Here is a 21,021-nt window from a genome sequence, read left to right as displayed (position 1 = left end):
AGTAGTAGGTTACTCGTACTCATTACTTTTCAACACAGTAACCATGCTTGGCCAAACATTTGTTCCAACGATAGATCAAAGCATCGTCATAACGGTTTGATGAACGGTCGTATCGGTGTTGAATAGCTTACCATTCAGATGCTTCTTCGACGTTCCGAAGCTATGCAAATCACTGGATTCTCGGTCTAGGCTGTAAGGAGGACGCTCCAGTACCTCCCAACGGAAGTGTCGTTTTGTACCGTACAACTCAACAAGTCGACGATGAATTTCTACTGATAAGGTGCCCTTCAGACGTAAAAACCGGATCACACTACGCACTTCCACGTTTGATCATATTTTCGTCTTCAAATGGACTTCAGTTACTATTTTGCGTAAATAGACTTCTGCATGGTCTGCATTTTAGAGATCTATAGCTATCATTTTGTACCAAAGGACATCAGTCAGCAGCACAGTATAGCAACAGAAAGCCATTGAATATAACTTGCGGCTTTGAAAGAACATCAGTCAGACATTTGGGCTCTTTTCAGAACAAATGCGGCTGTCGCACCTAGCGGGAGTTTTGTGAAACACGTCACGTTTACGTTTTTTTTTGTCATTTTCTTGAGGTTATAGGCCTAACTGTCAACATGGAGAATTTAGTGAAGGAAGTGATTCTTCATTATTATCCAATTCGGGGACATCCATTTCCTCCTTGGACCGAAATTTTGGCGTAATCAAGAGGTACCTTAGGGGAACTGACCACATCTACTCGTCAGTTGAGTATGCATAGTGATAGCAGAATCTAGCACTAGTTGTAAGTTTACAAGCATACCGTAATTTCCCATAACTATGGCCCAGGCACCCAACTATGGTCCAAAACGCATTATGTACTACTTTGTCCCCCAAGAGTTCGGTGTTTGCCATTTAAGGCGCCACTGTGATGGAAGTATGTTCCCCATAGATGCGTCTATGTACCATTACACGTGGCAATGATATGGATACTTAACAAGGTCAATGTGCATCGTTCTATTGAATGTGTGAAGACACGAAATCATTCAGTTTGCAATTGTCTGTTTCATTAAGCTCTCCTCTGTAGAACTGGTACGTTATAGATATGATTCTTTGTACAATTAAACCTGGCTATATAGTGTTTACTTTCATGTAATAATTACACTGGCAGAGGTTAAGGACTCTGCGTGAAAAAAAGTTTAACCTCAAGGCTAGAAGTCAGTCCTCAACTATGTACCACAATTTTTCGTGGACCATAGTTGTATTTCATTTTGAAATATTTGTTTCAATAAAATGTGATCAGTGTGATTATTTACTTCTGCAAATACGGTATCTCAGTTTATTCTAAAACACCATTTAACATTATAGTCAAGTAAACAAAGAAACAGGCTGTTCCAGCATCAATGGTACTAGCACGAATGATGGTCCGGTAAAACGAAAACTTCAGAGTAGAAGGAAAACAACCGTCCCTGTGAGTGACTATGAGAGCGATGAAATTGAATTGGATACAGATTATGATTCAATTTCAGAATTACAAGAGAAGTGGAGATTCAAAGGATCGAAATAAGCCTAATGAATGTAGTTCTCAGTACGATAAATAAACATTATCAATGAATTTATTTGCATAATATTGTGCTAAGAATGTGTTAGTTTATTTTGATGCCGTACTTTTGTTCTTTGATATACAGTCACCTGCAAAAAAACCGGGCCGACTACATTTTCTTTAAAATTTTTTTAAAATTGTAGGATTATTTAAATAATTGTAGGTGTCTGAGGTTAATTTAGTTATTCATTTATTTTGTGGTACGTAACACTGTAATACTGAATACGTAATAGCCAAAAATGATCTGAAAAGAATATTCGTTCTTCTTGTAATATTGTGTGTAAACTTCTCGGACTCATTTGGAGCTAAGCTGAGCTGAAGATGTCTACAGACTGGTAAGCTTTTGGAGTACTTGGAGTGCTTCATTGTATACAAATGTCACTAAGTCCTACCGATTCAGCAAAAGTGGTTGCATTGATATAAGTTGGGAATAGTCAGCGTTATGTGGCTGCAGTTCTTGGGATTCCTCGATCGACCGTACAACGAGTGTACCATCGCTTTAGAGAGACAGGAGATTATTCCAGGAGACCCGGTTCAGGGAGAAAACGAGTAACTTCGGCTCGTGACGACCATTTTCTTGTCCTAAACACATTAAGAAATCGCCATTCCACTGCTACTGAGACCAGAAGAGCCTTCCAGAAAATAAGACAAGTTAACGTGAGTGAGAGAACTGTAAGAGGACGTCTGGATGAATGTGGGCTGATTCCAGAAGACCAGCTAAAGATCCAGAACTTATCCAGCAACATCTTGTTGAACGATTACGTTTTGCTCACAATCATGCTAATTGGAACCTGGGGGTGGGGGTGGTAACGAGTGCTCTTCACAGATGAATCGAGATTTAGTTTCCAGATGGACGTGAAAGAGTGTGGAGAAGAGAAGGAGAACGTTTTTCTTCATGTACCTTCAGTTCACGTGTCAGTTTCCAAGGTGGATCAGTAATGGTATGGGTGGCATTTCGTATGAAGCTCACATAGAACTTGTTTTCATTAATGGAGGTGCTTTGACTGCTCCAAGATACATCGAAGAAGGTCTTATTTAACATATGGTACCATATGTCCCCACTTATTGGTGAAACGTTCCTGTTAATGCATCACAATGCACGCCCTCATGCTACAAGAATCGTGGATGAGTCCCTTCACGACGTTGCATTGAATAGGATGGCATGGCCAGCAACAAGTCCTGATATAAACCCTATAACTCTTTCAACTAAGAGTGAGTCAGCATAGAGATCAACCCTCGCATTTCTCCTTGCGTTTCTCGCGGTATTTTTTGGTGGTTTTCTCTAGATTGATGCTCCTCTTATATTGGCGTTGAACGTTGTATTTGCGAGATCTTACCATAATTGTCTACTCGTAATAGCATATCAGATTTCCATTGTATGTACCGTCATCTAGCGTCTGTATGCGGTACCTTCACCATTCGATCTTTGGAAGGAATACCTGTAACTTTGTAGTACTTCCTGCTCGACGTTTCGGTCCCGGAAGCAGAAATATAGCATTGACCAGAAATTCACAAAAATCTATATCCTATATAAATTATTCCACCTTTTAATGAAAGTTTTTTCGTTACAGAAATTTTTGAATTTGTCTCTCCAATTGAATAATTCGTTCTTGTATCCTCCAATTCGATTGTCTCTTTAATATGTTTTGTCCTATGCTTCGAAGGAAGCGATCGGCTGGTATGTATTGTTAGACTCAGTTTTCTTTTGTAATTTTTTCCTTAAAATTATCAATATATCAAATCACTGTCCAGAGAATTTGATGTTTCTTTATCCTGAAATGTAGGAGCATCATTGTGTCGTACTTTTGCAGTACTTTCAATTGGTGTCCTATTTTCCTTGTTTTTGTGAACTTCTATGTCGGTTTCATTGGAATCATTATAAGGTGATATGAGAGGAGTTCGAAAGTGCCTTCCAAGAGATTATGGTATTCTTGTTCTCCAGTAGAGGTTATGGGGACGGACGACAAAATTTTTGTTATGTCGTTTGATTAAAGAGGAACGCATATAAAACACATTAGGTATAATAAAATTTCACGTACCAAAACGGTAATTACATGGTTACAATGCAAATAAAAAAACTGAAAATTCTTTAAATTATGGTCTTCTTAATATATTTCAAGGTTCTCTGTCATCTCGTCAATTATAAACAATAACAGAAGACTAGCTTGGATATACACTTACACGACACTTAAATAACTTTTTATTTACATACAACTTTTGTTTTGCATACACAATTCATTCCACAAACTCCTTTCTCCAACAATTTGAAATCCTGGCGCCGAAGCTAAGAAATTTTACAGCTTATTAAATTTTGAGAAATAACACATATCATTTTCCATGAATAGGAAACATGAAGGATTCGGAAACGTTTATGGCCAGCCGTGAAGAGAGATAAAAGACGTGGAAGTTGTCTGGCCGATGACCACGAGCGCATGTGACTGCTGGAATTAGGAGATACTCAGTTTTTATGGAAAATAAAATCGGTAGAAAAATGGCAGTTGCTACTGTATTCTGACGTGAATATAATGTTCTTGCTTATCTTGCAATGTGACCTCACTTTTCATTGTCTAGGAGTACTAAGACGTGTCTTCCCAAAACCGTAAAATGTAAACATTCAGCCTTGGGATATATTATACCCTTAGTAGTCTTTTGACATACTGTAAAAGACCCTGCAGCTATGCAAGCCTTCTGGCACATCTGTGAGACAGGGGAATCTAAATCGCCTGTGCAGACGTTCAAGAAAAGCGAGGCAGCTCAGACAGATAAAATCATAGGCTACAGACCCACTTAATCTTGTGGAATTACCTACACACTGTTTTACTGACTGGAACAATTTCTTGTCGGGTTTCTCACGCCACAAATGTTTATGTGCTATCGTCGGTGTACGATGTAATAGCTTCATATGAAATAAAATACTGTAAAATCATGTATCGATTCCAGCACGATACCTATTCGTGCTTGGATAAACACAAACCTATAAAAAGTTATAATTGCTTCTAAACTCAAATACTCTCAAACGACATAAAATCAATACTCTGCGCTCGGAACTGGTAGTAAATATTCCAATGGGACATGTGGAGAACTTAACACAGAATTGCAGTTTCCAAACACATCAGTGCTTCGTATTGATTACTGCAGGAAAAATCGTATATTTTCTGCGACTATAATAAAAATGAGAATTTAGTAAAAAATGTTTCTTATATACGGCAATATGCCGTGTTACCATCTTCAGTATGTAAGACGGCATCCCATTGACTAAATTGCTATAGCCTCGGATTTTTATACGCCTGAGTCTCAATTAAAATTTACTGAAATTCCACTTGGAATTATTCCTGCTGGATAGAAACGGTGTTTGGAGAAAGTTTTCACCTAGACCTAGAATGACAGATTTTCTTACATTATATCATTCACATAATAATAATAATAATAATAATAATAATAATAATAATAATAATAATAATAATAGTAACAACAAAGTACCTTGCGGGATGGTTCAGTGATAAGAACCTGTACTCACGGTATGGAAGTTACGGGTTCAGACCCTGCAGTCGGTCAATCTATCGGGGTTTTTAATGGCTCCTTGTGGAAACTAGCAATTTAAAAGAAAACTGTAGGTTTGGCTGTCACTTCGACTTCAAAAACACAGATATTGCTTTCAGAGATCGAATGGTGAAAATATTTCATATAGGCACTAGATGACGATATATAAAATGGAAATCTGATATGCTATAACGAATAGACAATTATGGTAAGATTTCGCAATTACAGCTACTGTAAAACATCAAACCTAAAATAAAAAATGTAATTTGGAACCATGGGTAGCAGTTATCACTCGATCCTTCAGAGGGCACATTGTGGTTCTGATCATTAATTGGTAATAATTGTAGATTCAAGAGCAAGACTGTCACTAGCCAAGCGAGTAGAGCAACAAGTAGATGTTAGAAGTTTCAATATTCCGAAATTAAAAGTCCAAGAAACTAAGTAACATTATAAGGTCAAATTTTCAAATAGGTTTGTCACTTTAGGAAGTTCCGACGAAGTTAAGATCGACTTAAGGTTAATAGCGTATGGGAAAATATCAGAGATGATATCAAAGTTGCAGCTGAGCAGAGCATAGTTAATTATGAAACAAAGAAAAAGAAACCATGGTTTGATCACTATTGTTCCATAGTAGTAGTAAAAATTGAAATTCTTACAGGGTCCAGTCCAGACGAAAAAGATAATTACTTCCATGAAGGGCGAGAATTAAGTCGTACACTTAAGAACAAAAAGAGAGGTTACTTGAAAAAAAAACTGATTGCTGTAGAAAAATGAGGCTATCAAGTGCAAAATTCGCCTTATCCAAAATTTAAAAAAGAAATGAGGTACATATGGGATGTTGTACTTTTTGCAGCTCTCTATCTATTGATATAGTCGGTTTGTGCAGTTCTTGTCTAATTCCTCTTCCATAGAGCTCAGAAAACTACTATCAAATGCAAAACTTTCCATATCCACAACGGTTTTTCCTGTTTTCTGACAAATCACTTTACCTGGATAACGCGAGTTTTACATTTGATAGCCTCAAATAGTAAGAATAAAAACATTAGAGATTTATATAAGTGCATAAAGAAATTTAAGAAAGGATATCAGGCAAGGATAAACGCAATCAAGGGTGAGAATGGTGACTTGTTTACAGACTCTCATTCCATCCTGAACAAATGGAAAAATATTTTGGGCAACTACTAAATTTGCATAAGCCAAATAGAAATGAAGAAGACGATATTAAAATACAAATTGCTGAGCCATTTACACCCGAACTCACACGTTCTAAAATCAAAATTGCGATAGAAAAGCTGATAAAACATAAATATATACAAATCTCCAAGTAATGATCAAATTACAGGAGAATTAATACAAGGCGATAAAAACGCATACACTAGTGAAATTTATAAGATTGTACTTGATATTTGGGAAAAGGTATTGGACCAGAACAGTGGCAGGAATCCATAATTATATCTGCCTTTAAGAAGAGAAAAAAGACTGACAGTAGTAAATATCGAAGAAAATTACTTCTATTGACATCATACAAAGTTTTGCCGAATTTCTTATTTTAGATTAACTCCATATGTAGAAGAAATAAAACAATTATATTACAGGTTGTTCTGTATTGTTGTGAAACTGAGATTCTCACTTTGAGAGAGGAACACAGGCTAAGGTGTTCGAGAATAAGAGTGAAAATATTTGAGATTGTGAGGAATGTAGAGGAAAATGGGGAAAGTTACAGAACGCAGAACTGAACGCATTGTATGCTTCACCTATCATAAATATGAACATTTAATCCGACGTTTGAGGGCATGTAGCACGTATAGGTGAATCTAGAAGTGTATATAGAGCGATGGTTGGAAAACCTGAGAGAGAAAAGACCTTTAGGAAGGCCGAGACGTAGATAGGAAGGTAATATTACTTGCTAAGAATGGGGACCGATGGTGGGCTTTTGAGAGGGCGGGGATGAATCTTCGGGTTCTCTAAAAGCCATTTGCAGGGCCGGGTATTGGAGATCGCGAGAATCACGATATTATATATACAGTAGATTTTTACTAATATTTACGAATTAAGTGATTCTCATTAATAATATGCGGATAAAACAATCGCGACAAATCGCGAAATAGATTTCTAATAGCGAAATATGAACACATTCGCGAATTATTACTATTGCGTCGTTTTATGGCGAATTTCATATTGAGTTTTTTTTTTCGTTTTTTTTTTTTCACTTTAATTTTTCTATATCCAAGTAGCCTACATTACATGGTTTTCCAGGTGTTCTGCTTACATTAGTGAACTCAAAAGACGGAGAGTTCAACATTTCACTAATAAGTTGAAAGTGTTAATATCAGGGCTGCAAGTTGTTTTTTTCGTTTTTAATGAATGTGTGTTAAATACAATCTCAATCCAACCAGTATTGTCTATTGGCCACACCGCATTTTTTCCAGAATCCAACGAACCTTTAAAGTTAATTATTTGGAAAGCAATATTCATACTCACATTGAGTTAATACACCAATTCTAAAATAATTGTATTTTACAAAATTTCCATTAATCTCCGCCAAGAGTAAAAATCAATCTCCAACAATCTCCGCCGACTCCAATATTAAAAAAACACAAATGATAAAATTAATCCCCATTAATACCTGCCCCTAACCATTTGTAAGTTAGTAAGTTAGCTATCATTAACGTACCTTTTCTTAATCGTTATTTAACGAACTAGGTTCTTTAGTGTCCATGGAATTCATTATAGTGGTATGATATTGTCTAGATGAGGTCGAAGATTCGCCATGAGATTACCTGACATTCACCTTATAGTTGGAAAAAAACCTGGATAAAACCCAACCATACACTCAGCTAAACCCATGCTCTAGCGCAGTTCCGAATCAACATGCAAACTCCCCTACCGCCTGAGCAACGCATATTTAAAAATGTCTAGGGTGGCATTAAATTTTATCAGTATGCTTGGGAAAGTTCTGCTTTTTAGTTAATTTTTATATTGCGTTTAATTACATTTATAGAGAAAGAAATATAAAATATGAGGAAGAAAACAGGAAATGTGAATAAAGAAGAAGAAGAGAATAACGGAGACAAGAAGAGACACAGAAGAGGAAGATGAAGATAAGTGAAATGAGAAAAGAATGAGAAAATTAGGGAAGAAGAAAGAATGGAAAGAGAGGAAAAAATAATCAAAGACATAACACTCTCTTTTCTGCCTGTACCTACTAAGTGCACCACAGAAAAAGCTATATCTGCACGTTTGAAAAATGTTCACTTTCACAAAACATAGCATTGAATGTAAATGCCAATTGCAATAATCCTATTAGCATTGTTCCACCTCCAGCCCTGAAGATAAGCTCTTGATTCTCTTTTCCTTGTCTAGCCCAGTGATAGGGCCGATAAGTAGCTTGAGAACGTCAGCTGCTGCTATATTCTTGACACGAGGGAAAAGTCCAAAATTTCTCATCGTTATACCAATTCATTGAAACAGAGATCATAGCATAAGCGGCAGTATTGCAAACAAAACCTAAATTGTTATTTTCTAAACTCTATATTTCTTCTTTCTTTTACGTTATAACCATTTTATTACGTTCAAGCAGCAGTATCACACCATTTGTTTTGTATATCCGAACCATAAATTGTAAAGATAGGAAATCTAACAATTTTTTGAAGCACGAGTAAAATTACACGTCGTTAAAATATAAAATTTAAATTTATAATATTGTGGCGATTGTTTCGCCACTGTTTCCTTTTCCTTCCCTTCCATTTTATTTCATTTCGTCTTTTTCGGGGTTTCAAGTTTTTTTCATAGGTTGGTCATATTGATAGGTAAATGAATTTTCTTAGCTTTCTTGTGCCTTAGTTTTCTTAGTAATTTAGCTCCTGCGAATATTGAATCGACGTTTATATTTTAAGATGGAAGGACAGTTGGAAGAAGAATAGTTTGGCTTCAGAAAAGGAAAAGGTACGAGGAATGCAATTGGACTACTACGAACAATCGACGAGAGATACCTAGAGAAGAATAAAGAAGTGTATATATAGCATTTGTAGGCTTAGAAAAGGCGTTTGACAGGGTGGATTGGAACAAACTGATGGACATCCTGAAGAAAATAAGTGTGGATTGGAAAGACAGGAGGCTGTTCTGTATCCTTTATGTGAAACAACGAGTCAAAGTCAGGATAGGAGATGAAATGTCTGAAGGAAGTGAACTAGGGAGAGGAGTACAAGGATCTCCTTTATCATCTATTTTGTTCAACATCTACTTGGACGATTTGGTGAAGAATTGTTTTCAGAACATGGGAGGGGTAAAAGTAGGAGGAAGAAGAATAAAGTGTATAAGATTTCCTGATGATATGGCGGTCTTAGCAGAAGAGGAGACGATGCTAAAGGACATGCTACAGGGGCTAAATGACATATGTGAACATTATCGGATGAAGATAAATGCAAGCAATACGAAGACCATGGTTGTCGCAAGAAGAATATGGAAGGTAAACTTGGGAATTCTAAATGAGACAGTAGAGCAATTGAACAGCTTCAAATACTCGGGATGTACCATAAACAGTAGCATGAGCTGCAGCTAGGAAGTCAAAAGGAGGATGACAGTGGCACAGGAAGCTTTTAATAGAAAAAGGAGCATCTTCTACGAACCGTTGGAAAAAGAACTAAGGAATATACTAGTGAAGTGCTTTGTATGTGGTGTGGTATTGTATGGGGCAGAAACATGGACATTGCGATGAAATGAAGTGAAACGAATAGAAGCATTTGAAATGTGGATATGGAAAAGGATGGAACTTGTGAAGTGGACAGACAGAATAAGAAATTAAGTTGTGTTGGAAAGAGTGGATAAAGAAAGAATGAATCTGAAACTGATCAGAAAGACAAAAAGAAATTGATTGGGTCACTGGCTGAGAAAAAACTGCCTACTAAAGTATGCACTGGAAGAAATGATGAACGGGACAAGAGTTCGAGACAAAAAAAGATATCGGATGATAGACGACAGTAAGATATGTGGATCATATGCGGAGACTAAGAGGAAGGCAGAGAATAGGAAAATTTTGAGAATGCTGGGATTGCAGTGAAAGACCTGCCCATGGGCAGAACACTTATTTATGTATGTAGCGCCAGATGTCGGCATCCTTCTAGCAGTTTAGTACCTTTTATATAAGAGGGCGTCATTGTGCAGACTATTTAATTACAGCTATTTTTCTCTTTGTATCCCTGAGTTAGAGGTTGCGATACTCATTGGCTCCCTTTGAAAATTAACGGTTGAGTCGTTTCTGGTCACCTCCGGTGTGTGGCTTTGTATAGTTGGTGAGGATAACACGATTAACACGAGAGACCGCCGAGTTGAGCACTAGACCCGACAAGAAGAGCACAACAGTCCTCCGACAGTAGAGGCTGACTTTTCTCCAGGTCAGCACGTGGGAAAGAAGCTGTCGCTCCGAGAGTCATGCTGAGAAGTTATGATTTGTGTCCAGCGAGTTTCCTCGTCAAACGATTACGACGGGATTCTTCAGCTCATGTTATATGGTTTTTACTAAATATCAGCATTAAGTCCACACCTGTGGAGTAACGGTTAGCGCGTCTGGCTGCGAAACCAGATGGCCCGGGTTCGATTCCTGGTTGGGGCAAGTTACCTGGTTGAGGTTTTTTCCAGAGTTTTCTCTCAACCCAATATGAGCGAATGCTGGGTAACTTTCGGTGCTGGACCCCGGACTCATTTCACCGGCATTATCACCTTCATCCCATTCAGATTCTAAGTAACCTAAGATGTTGATAAAGCGTCGTAAAATAACCTACTAAAATAAATAAAAAATACTAGCATTAAAGCGAGAGCTGTGATACGGTGTCGCGAAGCTATGAGGATCCGAGTGCGCGCTAGGAGCGGTATACGTAGCATCGATTTTTTAGTCAGTATATTTCATAAACGAAGAAAAAGTGAAACGAAAGGACTACTACCATGATTTCTTTCGAATGAAAATTAGCTAAAATATGTATCTATATTTCTGAAAATTGTTCACCACGATTTCAAACATATCCCTTACAGGGCAAGTTTGACCGTTTGTCTTTTGAAATTTCTATCCTTACGCCACTAAAACACAAGCAACGTATCATGTGGTTCTGTGGCACCCACTAAACAAGAATCTGAGAGAAATTAAAAATTGTAGGCCTATAACAGAAAATGAAAGAATGAACATAAACTGAATCTCAAAATTACCTCTAGAATACAAACTTAGGCCTACTTACAGGTAAAAGAGAATTCGGCCGACCATGACAAAGGTGACAAGATCAGGAACAACCTCAAAAGCTACAGCGGAACAGCCCTTACAAAGACCTAACCCGAACCAAGGTACCGAAGAAGAAGAAGAAGAAGAAATTTGATGCCAATGTCTATATACTTCCAAGTAATAACATTTTTAGTGTTAATTTCAGCCTGAGTTTACTCACTTACTAAAATTAAACATTAATATTATGGAACACTATATCGTAATAATTAAACTAATTTAATGTACCAGTTACAATGTAAAACACTGAGATAAACTAAAATGTTTATAACATGTCACTTGAGCTTCAAGAGAACTTAATAATTTTAATTTAGGTAGTGGGATACAGCTGTACTCCACGCGCCTAACCATGTCACAAAAAAGAACGCGTATAACGAAGGGTTAACAACTTCCTATATAACAAGCAATTCACATTTTAGCATAACCTTTTGGACATTATATTAAATTTTCATAAAATGATGTTGAAAAATGTGTGCATCTTTAATGTACAAATGTGAAATATTAGTAAATTTAAATTTCGAACAGTAAAACATTCTTTATATTAAAATGGAGGAAATTGCTGAATTAAGAACTTCATGCCTCTTATCGATATCATCTCTGAAAAAAAAATCACAATAATTTTATTTCATATTATATACATTGTATCTAATTCCTTCATAAATTTAATCCACAAATGATGATTCTTAACCAACTATTCCAAACCCCTGTTGTGTAAAAACACACGAGAAAGAAAGTGTAAAACACCTTAGCAAAATCTGTGGTTTAGCATGACAACGAACATCGGAGGCAAAAGTTAGCCCTAACAAAACTTTACCCTTCCCAAGATGCTGTTGATATTGATTATTTTATGTTTTTATACTACAGAGTATTTTTCGGTGAAGAAACGAGATCCCACAATTTACCAGTAGCAGTAGCATTAGTAGTGTGTTGCATCTTATTGCCGAAATATTACTTTTAGAATAGTGGTGGTGGTGGTGGTGGTTATGGTGGTGGTGGTGGTGGTAGGTGAAAAATATACCTTCAAACTTAAAGTTATAACTTAGAAGCTCATGTGGTTCTGTGGCACCCACTAAACAAGAATCCTCAATTTTACACACTACAGAGACAATTTCAAATCTGGAAGTAAAACAAATCCCCTTGCAGACAGTTTAGCGGGAAGATACCTGAATCGGCGGAAGTGCAGAAATAATTCGTTTCGTTGGATATGATACTTTTTCCATCATAGTTTCGTATAGTCTCCATGTATTTTCCGATCCTGATATATTATTGAATTTATTCGATACTATTAGTGAGAATGAAGAATGTTCTGCAGATGATGAATCTTATGGGAAGAAGGCCACGTTCCATTAAGCGATCATGAGACAGATTCGTTTATTCATTGACTTTTAAATGTAATTTTCTGAGTATTATTTTATTTCCGTTACACTTTTTCCATTTTCGCAAGTCTCAATAAGATCAGTGTTTAGGCATGGCAACTGATGGAGGAAGCGAAATAGTCATTTCGAAGGAAATTAAGTCTCTAAAACTGTAAAATTAGATAAAATATGGATTCTTACCTGAATCTATAAAACCAGACTACACTTCATATTACAAATTATATCCTGGATTCATAATAAACTATTCTGCGTACGAGATGAGTGCGTTTATATAGACAGCTATTGAATTGCCAACCATAATGGTGAAAACTATTTAAAAGACCTTCGAAATGCTAGCAAGCCCAATACATAAATGTAGGTTGATGATGATGATGATGATGATGATGATGATGATGATGATGATGATGATGATGATGATGATGATGATGATGATGATGAGGAGGAGGAGGAGGAGGAGAATTTTGATGGTCAACATTGACGTTTTTATTGTATTAAATATTTATAAGTTTATTTCCATAAAGCAAAATTTTTGCTTTTTATTAACGTTTCATTTTTAATTGTAGCAAATATTATTTTTTTATTAATTTCGCACATACAGCAATTCTTAACACTTTAGTTTTGCTAGCCATGATTTCATTTCTGTCGCATTTTCGCTTGGTCCAAGTTTCGCTGCTATATTAAGTCCCTGGTGTTGCCATGTTATTATAGACTTGATCCTTACTTTTATTATTATTTATTTATTATTGTATGTAAGTATTAATTATCAATTTGAAATCTGTTTGGTTTCTAGCCTTACATGTTTCGTCTTTCCCTACAAAATATCTACTTGAATGCGCAACATGCAGGTGCTTCTTCCCCTGCATCGAACAATTCCGTCTCCTAAATATTTAGAAAGAAAGTTACAGAAGAACTAAAATCAATGGGATACACCTGTACCCCACGCGCCTATCATAGTAACTTAGAAGGTTTTGTGGTCTGTTGGCACTCACTAAACAACAAACCTTATTTTCACACGCAACAATGACAATTTAAAATCTTAAAGTAGCACATATCTCTTCTAGACAGATAAGCGGGAAGGTACGTGAAGCGGCACATGCGTAGATGTATGTAGAAAAAAAGATATCACAGAACGAAAATGTCTGGGCTGCACCTGTACCCCACGCGCCTAACGAAGGATATATATATTGAAAGTAATGAGATGAAAATGAATGAGGCTCTTTATTAATAGTTTATTTCATATAATGAACATTTTTTTAAAATTTGAAAATATTTAAAGTTGTAGAGTTCTTACTTAGAAGCAGAGGAAATGTATATGAGTCGGTTAGAGTCATAACTCTCACGCTCCAAAAATGAAAATTTTCACAAGTGAGGGAAAATATATTTGTAATGCTTGGAGCCCATTTTCTTCACAATGAAAGTTAATAAATGAAATAGCAAGGATTAAAAATTACTATTCATATTTGTAACCGTATTTATTTATACAGGAGTAAAATTTATTTAGCTTTAAATTATGGATCATACGAGTTTTGAGAATGACCTTCGGATCATGAGTGTTCTGAGAGTGCTCCGTTTGGAACATGTCAGTTTAGAAAGTGACCAGTTGGGATCATGTAGGATTTGACAGTAACAAATTAAAATATTAGACAAGAACATTATTTCAAGCACATTTTAAAATTTAATGTAAAATAATAAGTATCCGATTATTAAATTCTTCAGATGAGTACATTTTACAAAATATTTATTTATTTATTTATTTATTTATTTATTTATTCATTATACTCCAATTTTACAGAGAACCCTATTTTACCTGAGATAGGTATGTTAGGGTTATAAATACATAATAACAACAACAATAACAATAATAATAAGAATTATAAGAATATGATATTGATTAATGAAGTCTCCTATTGAATTAATCTTACGTTTCAATTATGAAATTAATACAGATTTACAAATCTATAAATTCAGCAAATTTCTAAAAAAAGTTTATAATTTATACACATGAATGAATGAAATGCAATGAGATGAAATTAAATACTAAAATACAATCCTATATTTCAATTAACAAGTTTCATGAAATGTATACTATATTATAACCTAAGCAAATAACTAATCCTAATATTCACTAGAATGTAGTTTAAATTTCTGTGGGTTGGAATCCCTGAAGACGTTACACAGTTTTCCGTTAAACAATGTTGTTACAAGTAGTTTCTAAATTTTATACAACACATTTATCGTGAATCTATTTTAGATTATTATCCTAATTTATTTCTATCAACTGTTAATTTAAATATTTATAGCAAAATATATAAAAAAACTATAGAAAAAATAATAATAATTCAATGGATATATACAAATTTTATCATGTGTTCAGATTGCAACTTTTGTGAACGTAATTTACATATCTCATAAAATCTTGATAACAGCATTTATTTCGGAACACTTTTATTGGTGGGGAGTACTTGGTATCGCACCTGTCTAATCGAAAAACTAGTTCAAGACGTTGCAGTTCAAAATTGTGACACTCAAATAACAAATGTGGGACTGTTTGCAGGGAGTCATCACATGCACAAATATTTCCACCTTCTGTTTCTATCTTGAACCTTTCGAAATAGCTACCAAACTTGCCATGTGCAGATAAGAACTGAGTAAGAACAAAGTTTGGTTGCATTAACGTAGAATTTACTCTATCGTAAATCGTAGGGAAGTATAATTCCCTAGTTAAAGGTCACTTTGTGCTGCGAATCCAGTAATCATTCCATTCATTAATCACACGTTCTTTTAAACGCTTCTGCACATCAGACATAGGACATTTTGTGTACATATATTCCAGATCCGAAGCGGCAGCCTGTTTCGCCAACATATCAGCACGCTCGTTTCCAGTTGTTCCAGCGTGTCCACGAACCCAACATACAGACATGAGTTGTATTCCTGATGTTTTTTCTTATTTCGATTGTGAGGGGATCCAAGATATATTTATTGTCTACTGCATGGATTGCTGCCTGAGAATCACTGTAGATGTGAGCACTGTGATCATGTTCTGCGCACCATTTCACCGCTTCCTTGATAGCGTAAAGTTCCGCCTGAAAAACTGTGTTGGTGGGAGATAGACGGATGAGTTTTGTACAACGAGTTAGAAAGAGAAGAATATAGAGTGGCCATGTTGTCCTGTACAGCTCTCTTTGCGGTGCCACCGCGAAACACGGCAGATATGAACTAAGCGCCCACCGTTGTAAAAATTCGTCTGCTTACAATGTTGTGTATTCGGAGGTAAGAACTACGAAAAAAAAAACAAAGAAAAAACATGCCTGTTGTATGTGCTACATATAACTGCAATGCCAAAAGGAAAAAGACAACTGATATATCATATTTCATGTGAATTTTATGAAGTTAAGTCCATAATTTTGTTAATTAGCACTATTTTTTTTCATGCATAAATGTGTAACAACGCCGGCATAACATGCGATGTGTACAGTATTTTTATTTTCTTGCAGATTCCCTTTGAAAAAAAAAGGACCTGTTGAAAAAGTGGATAATAAATATGAAATAAGGTAAATTGGTGTCTCTCCGATCTGTTAATTTCTAAAAGTTCTTTCAGTACTCCATCAAAATACTTGTTTATAATTTATGATGCAGTTTCACACAACCTATTGTTCAAGTCCATAAATTATTTACTGTAGTTTTGGTGAACTGCATTTTCTTGAAAAAAAAATGAAATTAACACTGTATTCATTATATCATAAGCTTTACGATTCGTAGGAGAGGATATGGAGTTCATGTTCTGTAAATGTGCAGGAAAAACAGCAATTTTTTGTACTGCCTTGTCAACAACTGCCTCCTACTACTTGTCATGTGTATATATATTTGTCTTCTGAATGTGGAGAGCATAGAAAGCTGTGTTTCGTGGGATGCCATTTAACCCTTGTCGTGTTTTTTACCCACTGATTTAACAAATCTTTGTTTCTTAAGGAAAAGTGTAGGTTTCTCTGTTCTATATACCTAATGCGTAAGTAATTGCAGTGTATTATTTTTATTATTACATTAGTAATTATTGAAAAGTGTTTTTCTCTTACATTTAATATGTAATTAATATATTTTCTGAAGAAAAAATCTTTAAGTTTTGAATGGACAAAATTATGTAATATTCTTTACTTCTGTTCCTTGTGTCCGTCCTGCTTAAAGAGAAGACGAGAGCTGTAGCTTATAAAAAGTAGGCCTATTTCGAAGACAAACGATAAACCAAATAAATGGTTCACTAGTAATGTACTTAAACTAAATACGGATAAAACCACTACAATTCCGTTTCAGACCCAGTGAAAAACAAATAGCAATAAAATCACATTAAAATTTTATTTCGACACCGGCATCCTTTATTTCTGCTCCTTGTGTCTTTACTGCTTATAGAAGAAGACGATGAGCTGTAGCTTATAAAAAGTAGGCCTATTTCAAAGACAAAATATTAATCAAATAAATGGTTCACCAGTAATAAAGTTAAATTAAATACGGATAAAACCGCTACAATTCTGTTTCAAACCCAGTAATAGTAATAAAATATTAAAATTGTATTTCGACACTCGCATCCAAAATAACGCAAAACTCTTGGGTAGGCCGTATTGTTGTTAGTATTTTGACTGGAACGACATGAAAGAACATAATTCAGCACCTACATGCAATAATGGGGTATGTATGAACTACTTACCCCATTATTGCACTGGGTGCTCAATTATACACTAATAATAATCTGTGGTGCCACAGCCCTTGAAAGGCTCAGACAAACCAGCCGGCTGTTGGCCTCACGTTCACATTTCGATAATTATACTCTACTGTAACAAAAAAAAAAACTGAAAGCGTGTTTGGTCATGTATTACCCAAGTTACAAGCTTGGAAGTAAAGGTTGTTTACTACAGTTAGAGTTAGGGCCTACTTTCATTCTATATCTTATGATATAATAAATAGTTTTGCAACGTGTAGAGACTGGGAAAACAATTTAATAAAATCATCCGAATCATACTCGTTCATTTTATAGGCAATCTTGCAGGTCGCATTTAAAAGAACCTAGGAATATTACCATTTTCTTCAGTATATTTGCTAGGACTTCTTGTCATACGTACATGACAATTTTGCTTAGGTTATTCTTTTAAGCTTTCCTTCTAGGAACAGCTCAAGTGTTTTGAATTTAGCGTACATAAGGTCTTTATTTTAGATTACGTTACTAGCACATATTTGACGAAATACTAAGTTTTTCCACTTCAGTTTAACTGATTTATGCAAACGAAATTTTGACAGCTGACGATTGCAATGTTACTTATCGCCACGCCCACTTTGTTTTGGGCGCTTAATTTAATGGCAGACGGTCGTTCAATTTTCTTCAAACATGGCGGCGCAATGGCCACTCTATATCTTTCTCTTTCCAACTCGTTGGTTTTGTATGCACCTCTATGCCCTCACAATAGATGACAAATGCACAGCCAACGCATTCGTTAATGCTTGATCCATCTGTGTAAATTTCATACGTATGCATATCGCTACAGTTGTGAGATTGATAGCGGTCGTGCTGTAGTCTCGGGTGTCCTGCGGCCAGAAAATGTGATGTGTATTGTGGATCAAAGGATAATTCTTGAAATGTTGTCTTCCGATTCCGTTTTATGTCGCTTATGCCTGCTTTGTAGAGTCCGATCAAGTGGAGTGGCTCTATACCAGCAATGACTAGCGCCGCATCTGTTGATATTGTGCGGTATGCTTTGCAGATTCGTAGAGCATATTTTCTTTGGGTCTTTAAGAGTCTATTCTGGGCATATTTCTTATGCAGAACTTCCTGGAATACCGATACACAATAAAGAATTAATGGCTCTACTGCTCCTCGGTATATTATTTTGAGAATGTCGGAATTAAGCCCCCACGTAGGCCTGGTGGCAGTAGACAAACCTGGAAGAAGCTTGCTTGCTTTTGTTGCCACATACTCGAGATGCGGTCTAAATGTCAGCTTTTTGTTAAGGATAACTCCTAGGTAGTTCATTGTGTCGACGAATGGAATATTTTCTCCTTCCATTATGAGTGGAGGTGCGGGTGCTACTCTATGTATTCTAATGGTTAGCATTGCTTTACTCATAGTAGGATTAAATTTCAATTTGTTTCCTGCTCCCCATTTCGAGATTGTTTTTAAGGCAATGTTTGCTGCGGGTATAAGACTGTTTATACATTTAGATTTGACAAGCAGTAGGGCATCGTCTGCAAATGCAATGATGTATAATATTACCTTAAAAATGCTCAATTACAGCCGCTAATTTCACTGATATTTATAAAAATAACAAGGAACATGTAAGATACTCATCAACAATCCTACTCTAGACAACAAGAAGTGGAGAAGCGGGAAATATAATATAATATAATATAATATAATATAATATAATATAATATAATACAATACAATACAATACAATACAATACAATACAATACAATACAATACAATACAATACAATACAATACGTAACTTTGGCAGAGGTTAGCATTATGTTTAAACAGAATGTATATCTCTTTTAAAGTTGACAAATGACATTTTAGCCATATCTACCATAGGTCCACAACACAATTTTTCTATTATTTTGACGTACTTATAAGCTGAGTTATTGTGTAAAGAATATACCAAATTGAAACTAAAACCAGAATGATATAAACAAAAGTGAAAAGTAAAATTCAAATACCTCACAAAGAATCTCGGTTCTACATCTATGATATACCCAAATGACCTAAATGTTTTGACATTTATATTCACGTTTATTGTGGAATTTATTAGCCTTTCTAATGTATCAAGTATTGTGCTTGAATAAACCGTTATTTTCTAACTCGAATATTTTCTTCTTTGTAGAACGCCCGAGCTAGCTACGACTTCAGCAGTAACGACCCGTACCCTTATCCACGCTACACGGACGATTGGTTCAATAGGTGAGTACAACATTGTGTTCCGAAGCGACAAGCTGGATTCGCTTCGCTTGGTCTCAGTCCGTTTGACAATAGCATACCTCAGAAATGAATAGTAATACATTTTATATAGCATCCCTGATTTTGAGTAACATATAGATTGTTCTACACGAAATAGATACGTTAGAACATAAATTTGTGTTTCTTCGAGCGTATAATACTGATAAAACTTTAGCACTGAAAAGATTTCTTCGTCTGGAAACTTGTTTCTCACGTCACGTAACCAGAAGACAAATATCGAAATTCAGGACACTTTTCAACTCTGAAACGTGTTGGAAGTAAGGCTCCGGTTGATTTGACAACGTTAGATTCGATGTGTAACAATTCTAAGCTATTCAAGCTCTAAAAATGGTAAAGGTAGTCCCTGCACATGCCATGAAGTGACTTTGGGGACGGGGCATGATGGTACAGCCCCATGCTTTCTTGACCTCAACACTTGAATGAGGTGGTGTGGTCGGCACCGCGCTCCAACTGTATTCAAGCTATACTTATGTAAATTGTTCATGTCTTTCGGAAATGTGCAGGCCTATCTTTAAATAATGAACTATTTCTGTATTGTAATAAATTTCTTAAGACGGTCTATGATAGTAAGTGCTTTGAAATATGATTTCGAGAGATGATTCCATGATAAAAGAAGAACGTTTTATCAGAGAAGAATTCGTAAAGACGATGAAAAATCTACGTTGGATATACAAGAATTCCAGAATATTAGTGAAAATTAATATTAAATATGCTATGGGAAAGTTCATAAGCCACATTTTCCTACATCTGGACTTCACTACTAGCAGGAGTGACAGATAATTGAGGGGTTAGCTAGAAGAAGGGCGTAACTCAGAAAACATAGTTTTGAGATAATCAACAAAAGCTATCTGTACCCTGCATCTCTTGTTGGAATATGCCACTATTCATATATATTGTAGGATAATACGTTCTTTTGTGATTACAATGAGTTCCATGATTAATGTTTTAATATTGTACGAGAACGAAGCATTCAATTTCTTTTTATTACGCCCTTCTTCCATAGAAGAAGGTTGAAAATACTTCAATACTGTTAACTTTTCTATATTTCCTATAGGAAAGGCTATATATAGGTTTATACTACAATAATAAAGATAATTACAATGTATGTTCTACAAAAAAAAATATCTTCTTTTACTAAATTGTTATCACAACATTTATAATAATAATCCCACTTATTTCACGTTATCATTTTAACTGAAAATACCTGAGATATAGGCTTACAAACACTATACTACTTTAAGTGATCCAA

The 21,021-nt window shown here is 35.5% G+C and overlaps 1 protein-coding gene across 1 annotated transcript in view; it reads left to right on the top strand.

Annotated features, from left to right (window-relative positions):
• Positions 1-21,021, top strand: part of amon (prohormone processing protease amontillado) — a 637,284-nt gene that overhangs the window by 246,913 nt on the left and 369,350 nt on the right. Inside the window, exon 4 of the mRNA XM_069816284.1 lies at positions 19,639-19,715. Coding sequence (XP_069672385.1) covers positions 19,639-19,715 — 77 coding nt within the window. The remainder of the gene's footprint in view (positions 1-19,638; positions 19,716-21,021) is intronic.

The sequence above is a fragment of the Periplaneta americana genome, chromosome 17, assembly GCF_040183065.1.
Source record: "Periplaneta americana isolate PAMFEO1 chromosome 17, P.americana_PAMFEO1_priV1, whole genome shotgun sequence".
NCBI lineage: Eukaryota > Metazoa > Arthropoda > Insecta > Blattodea > Blattidae > Periplaneta > Periplaneta americana.
Note: the sequence above shows the minus strand (reverse complement) of the source record. Positions and strands in the feature narration are given on the sequence as shown.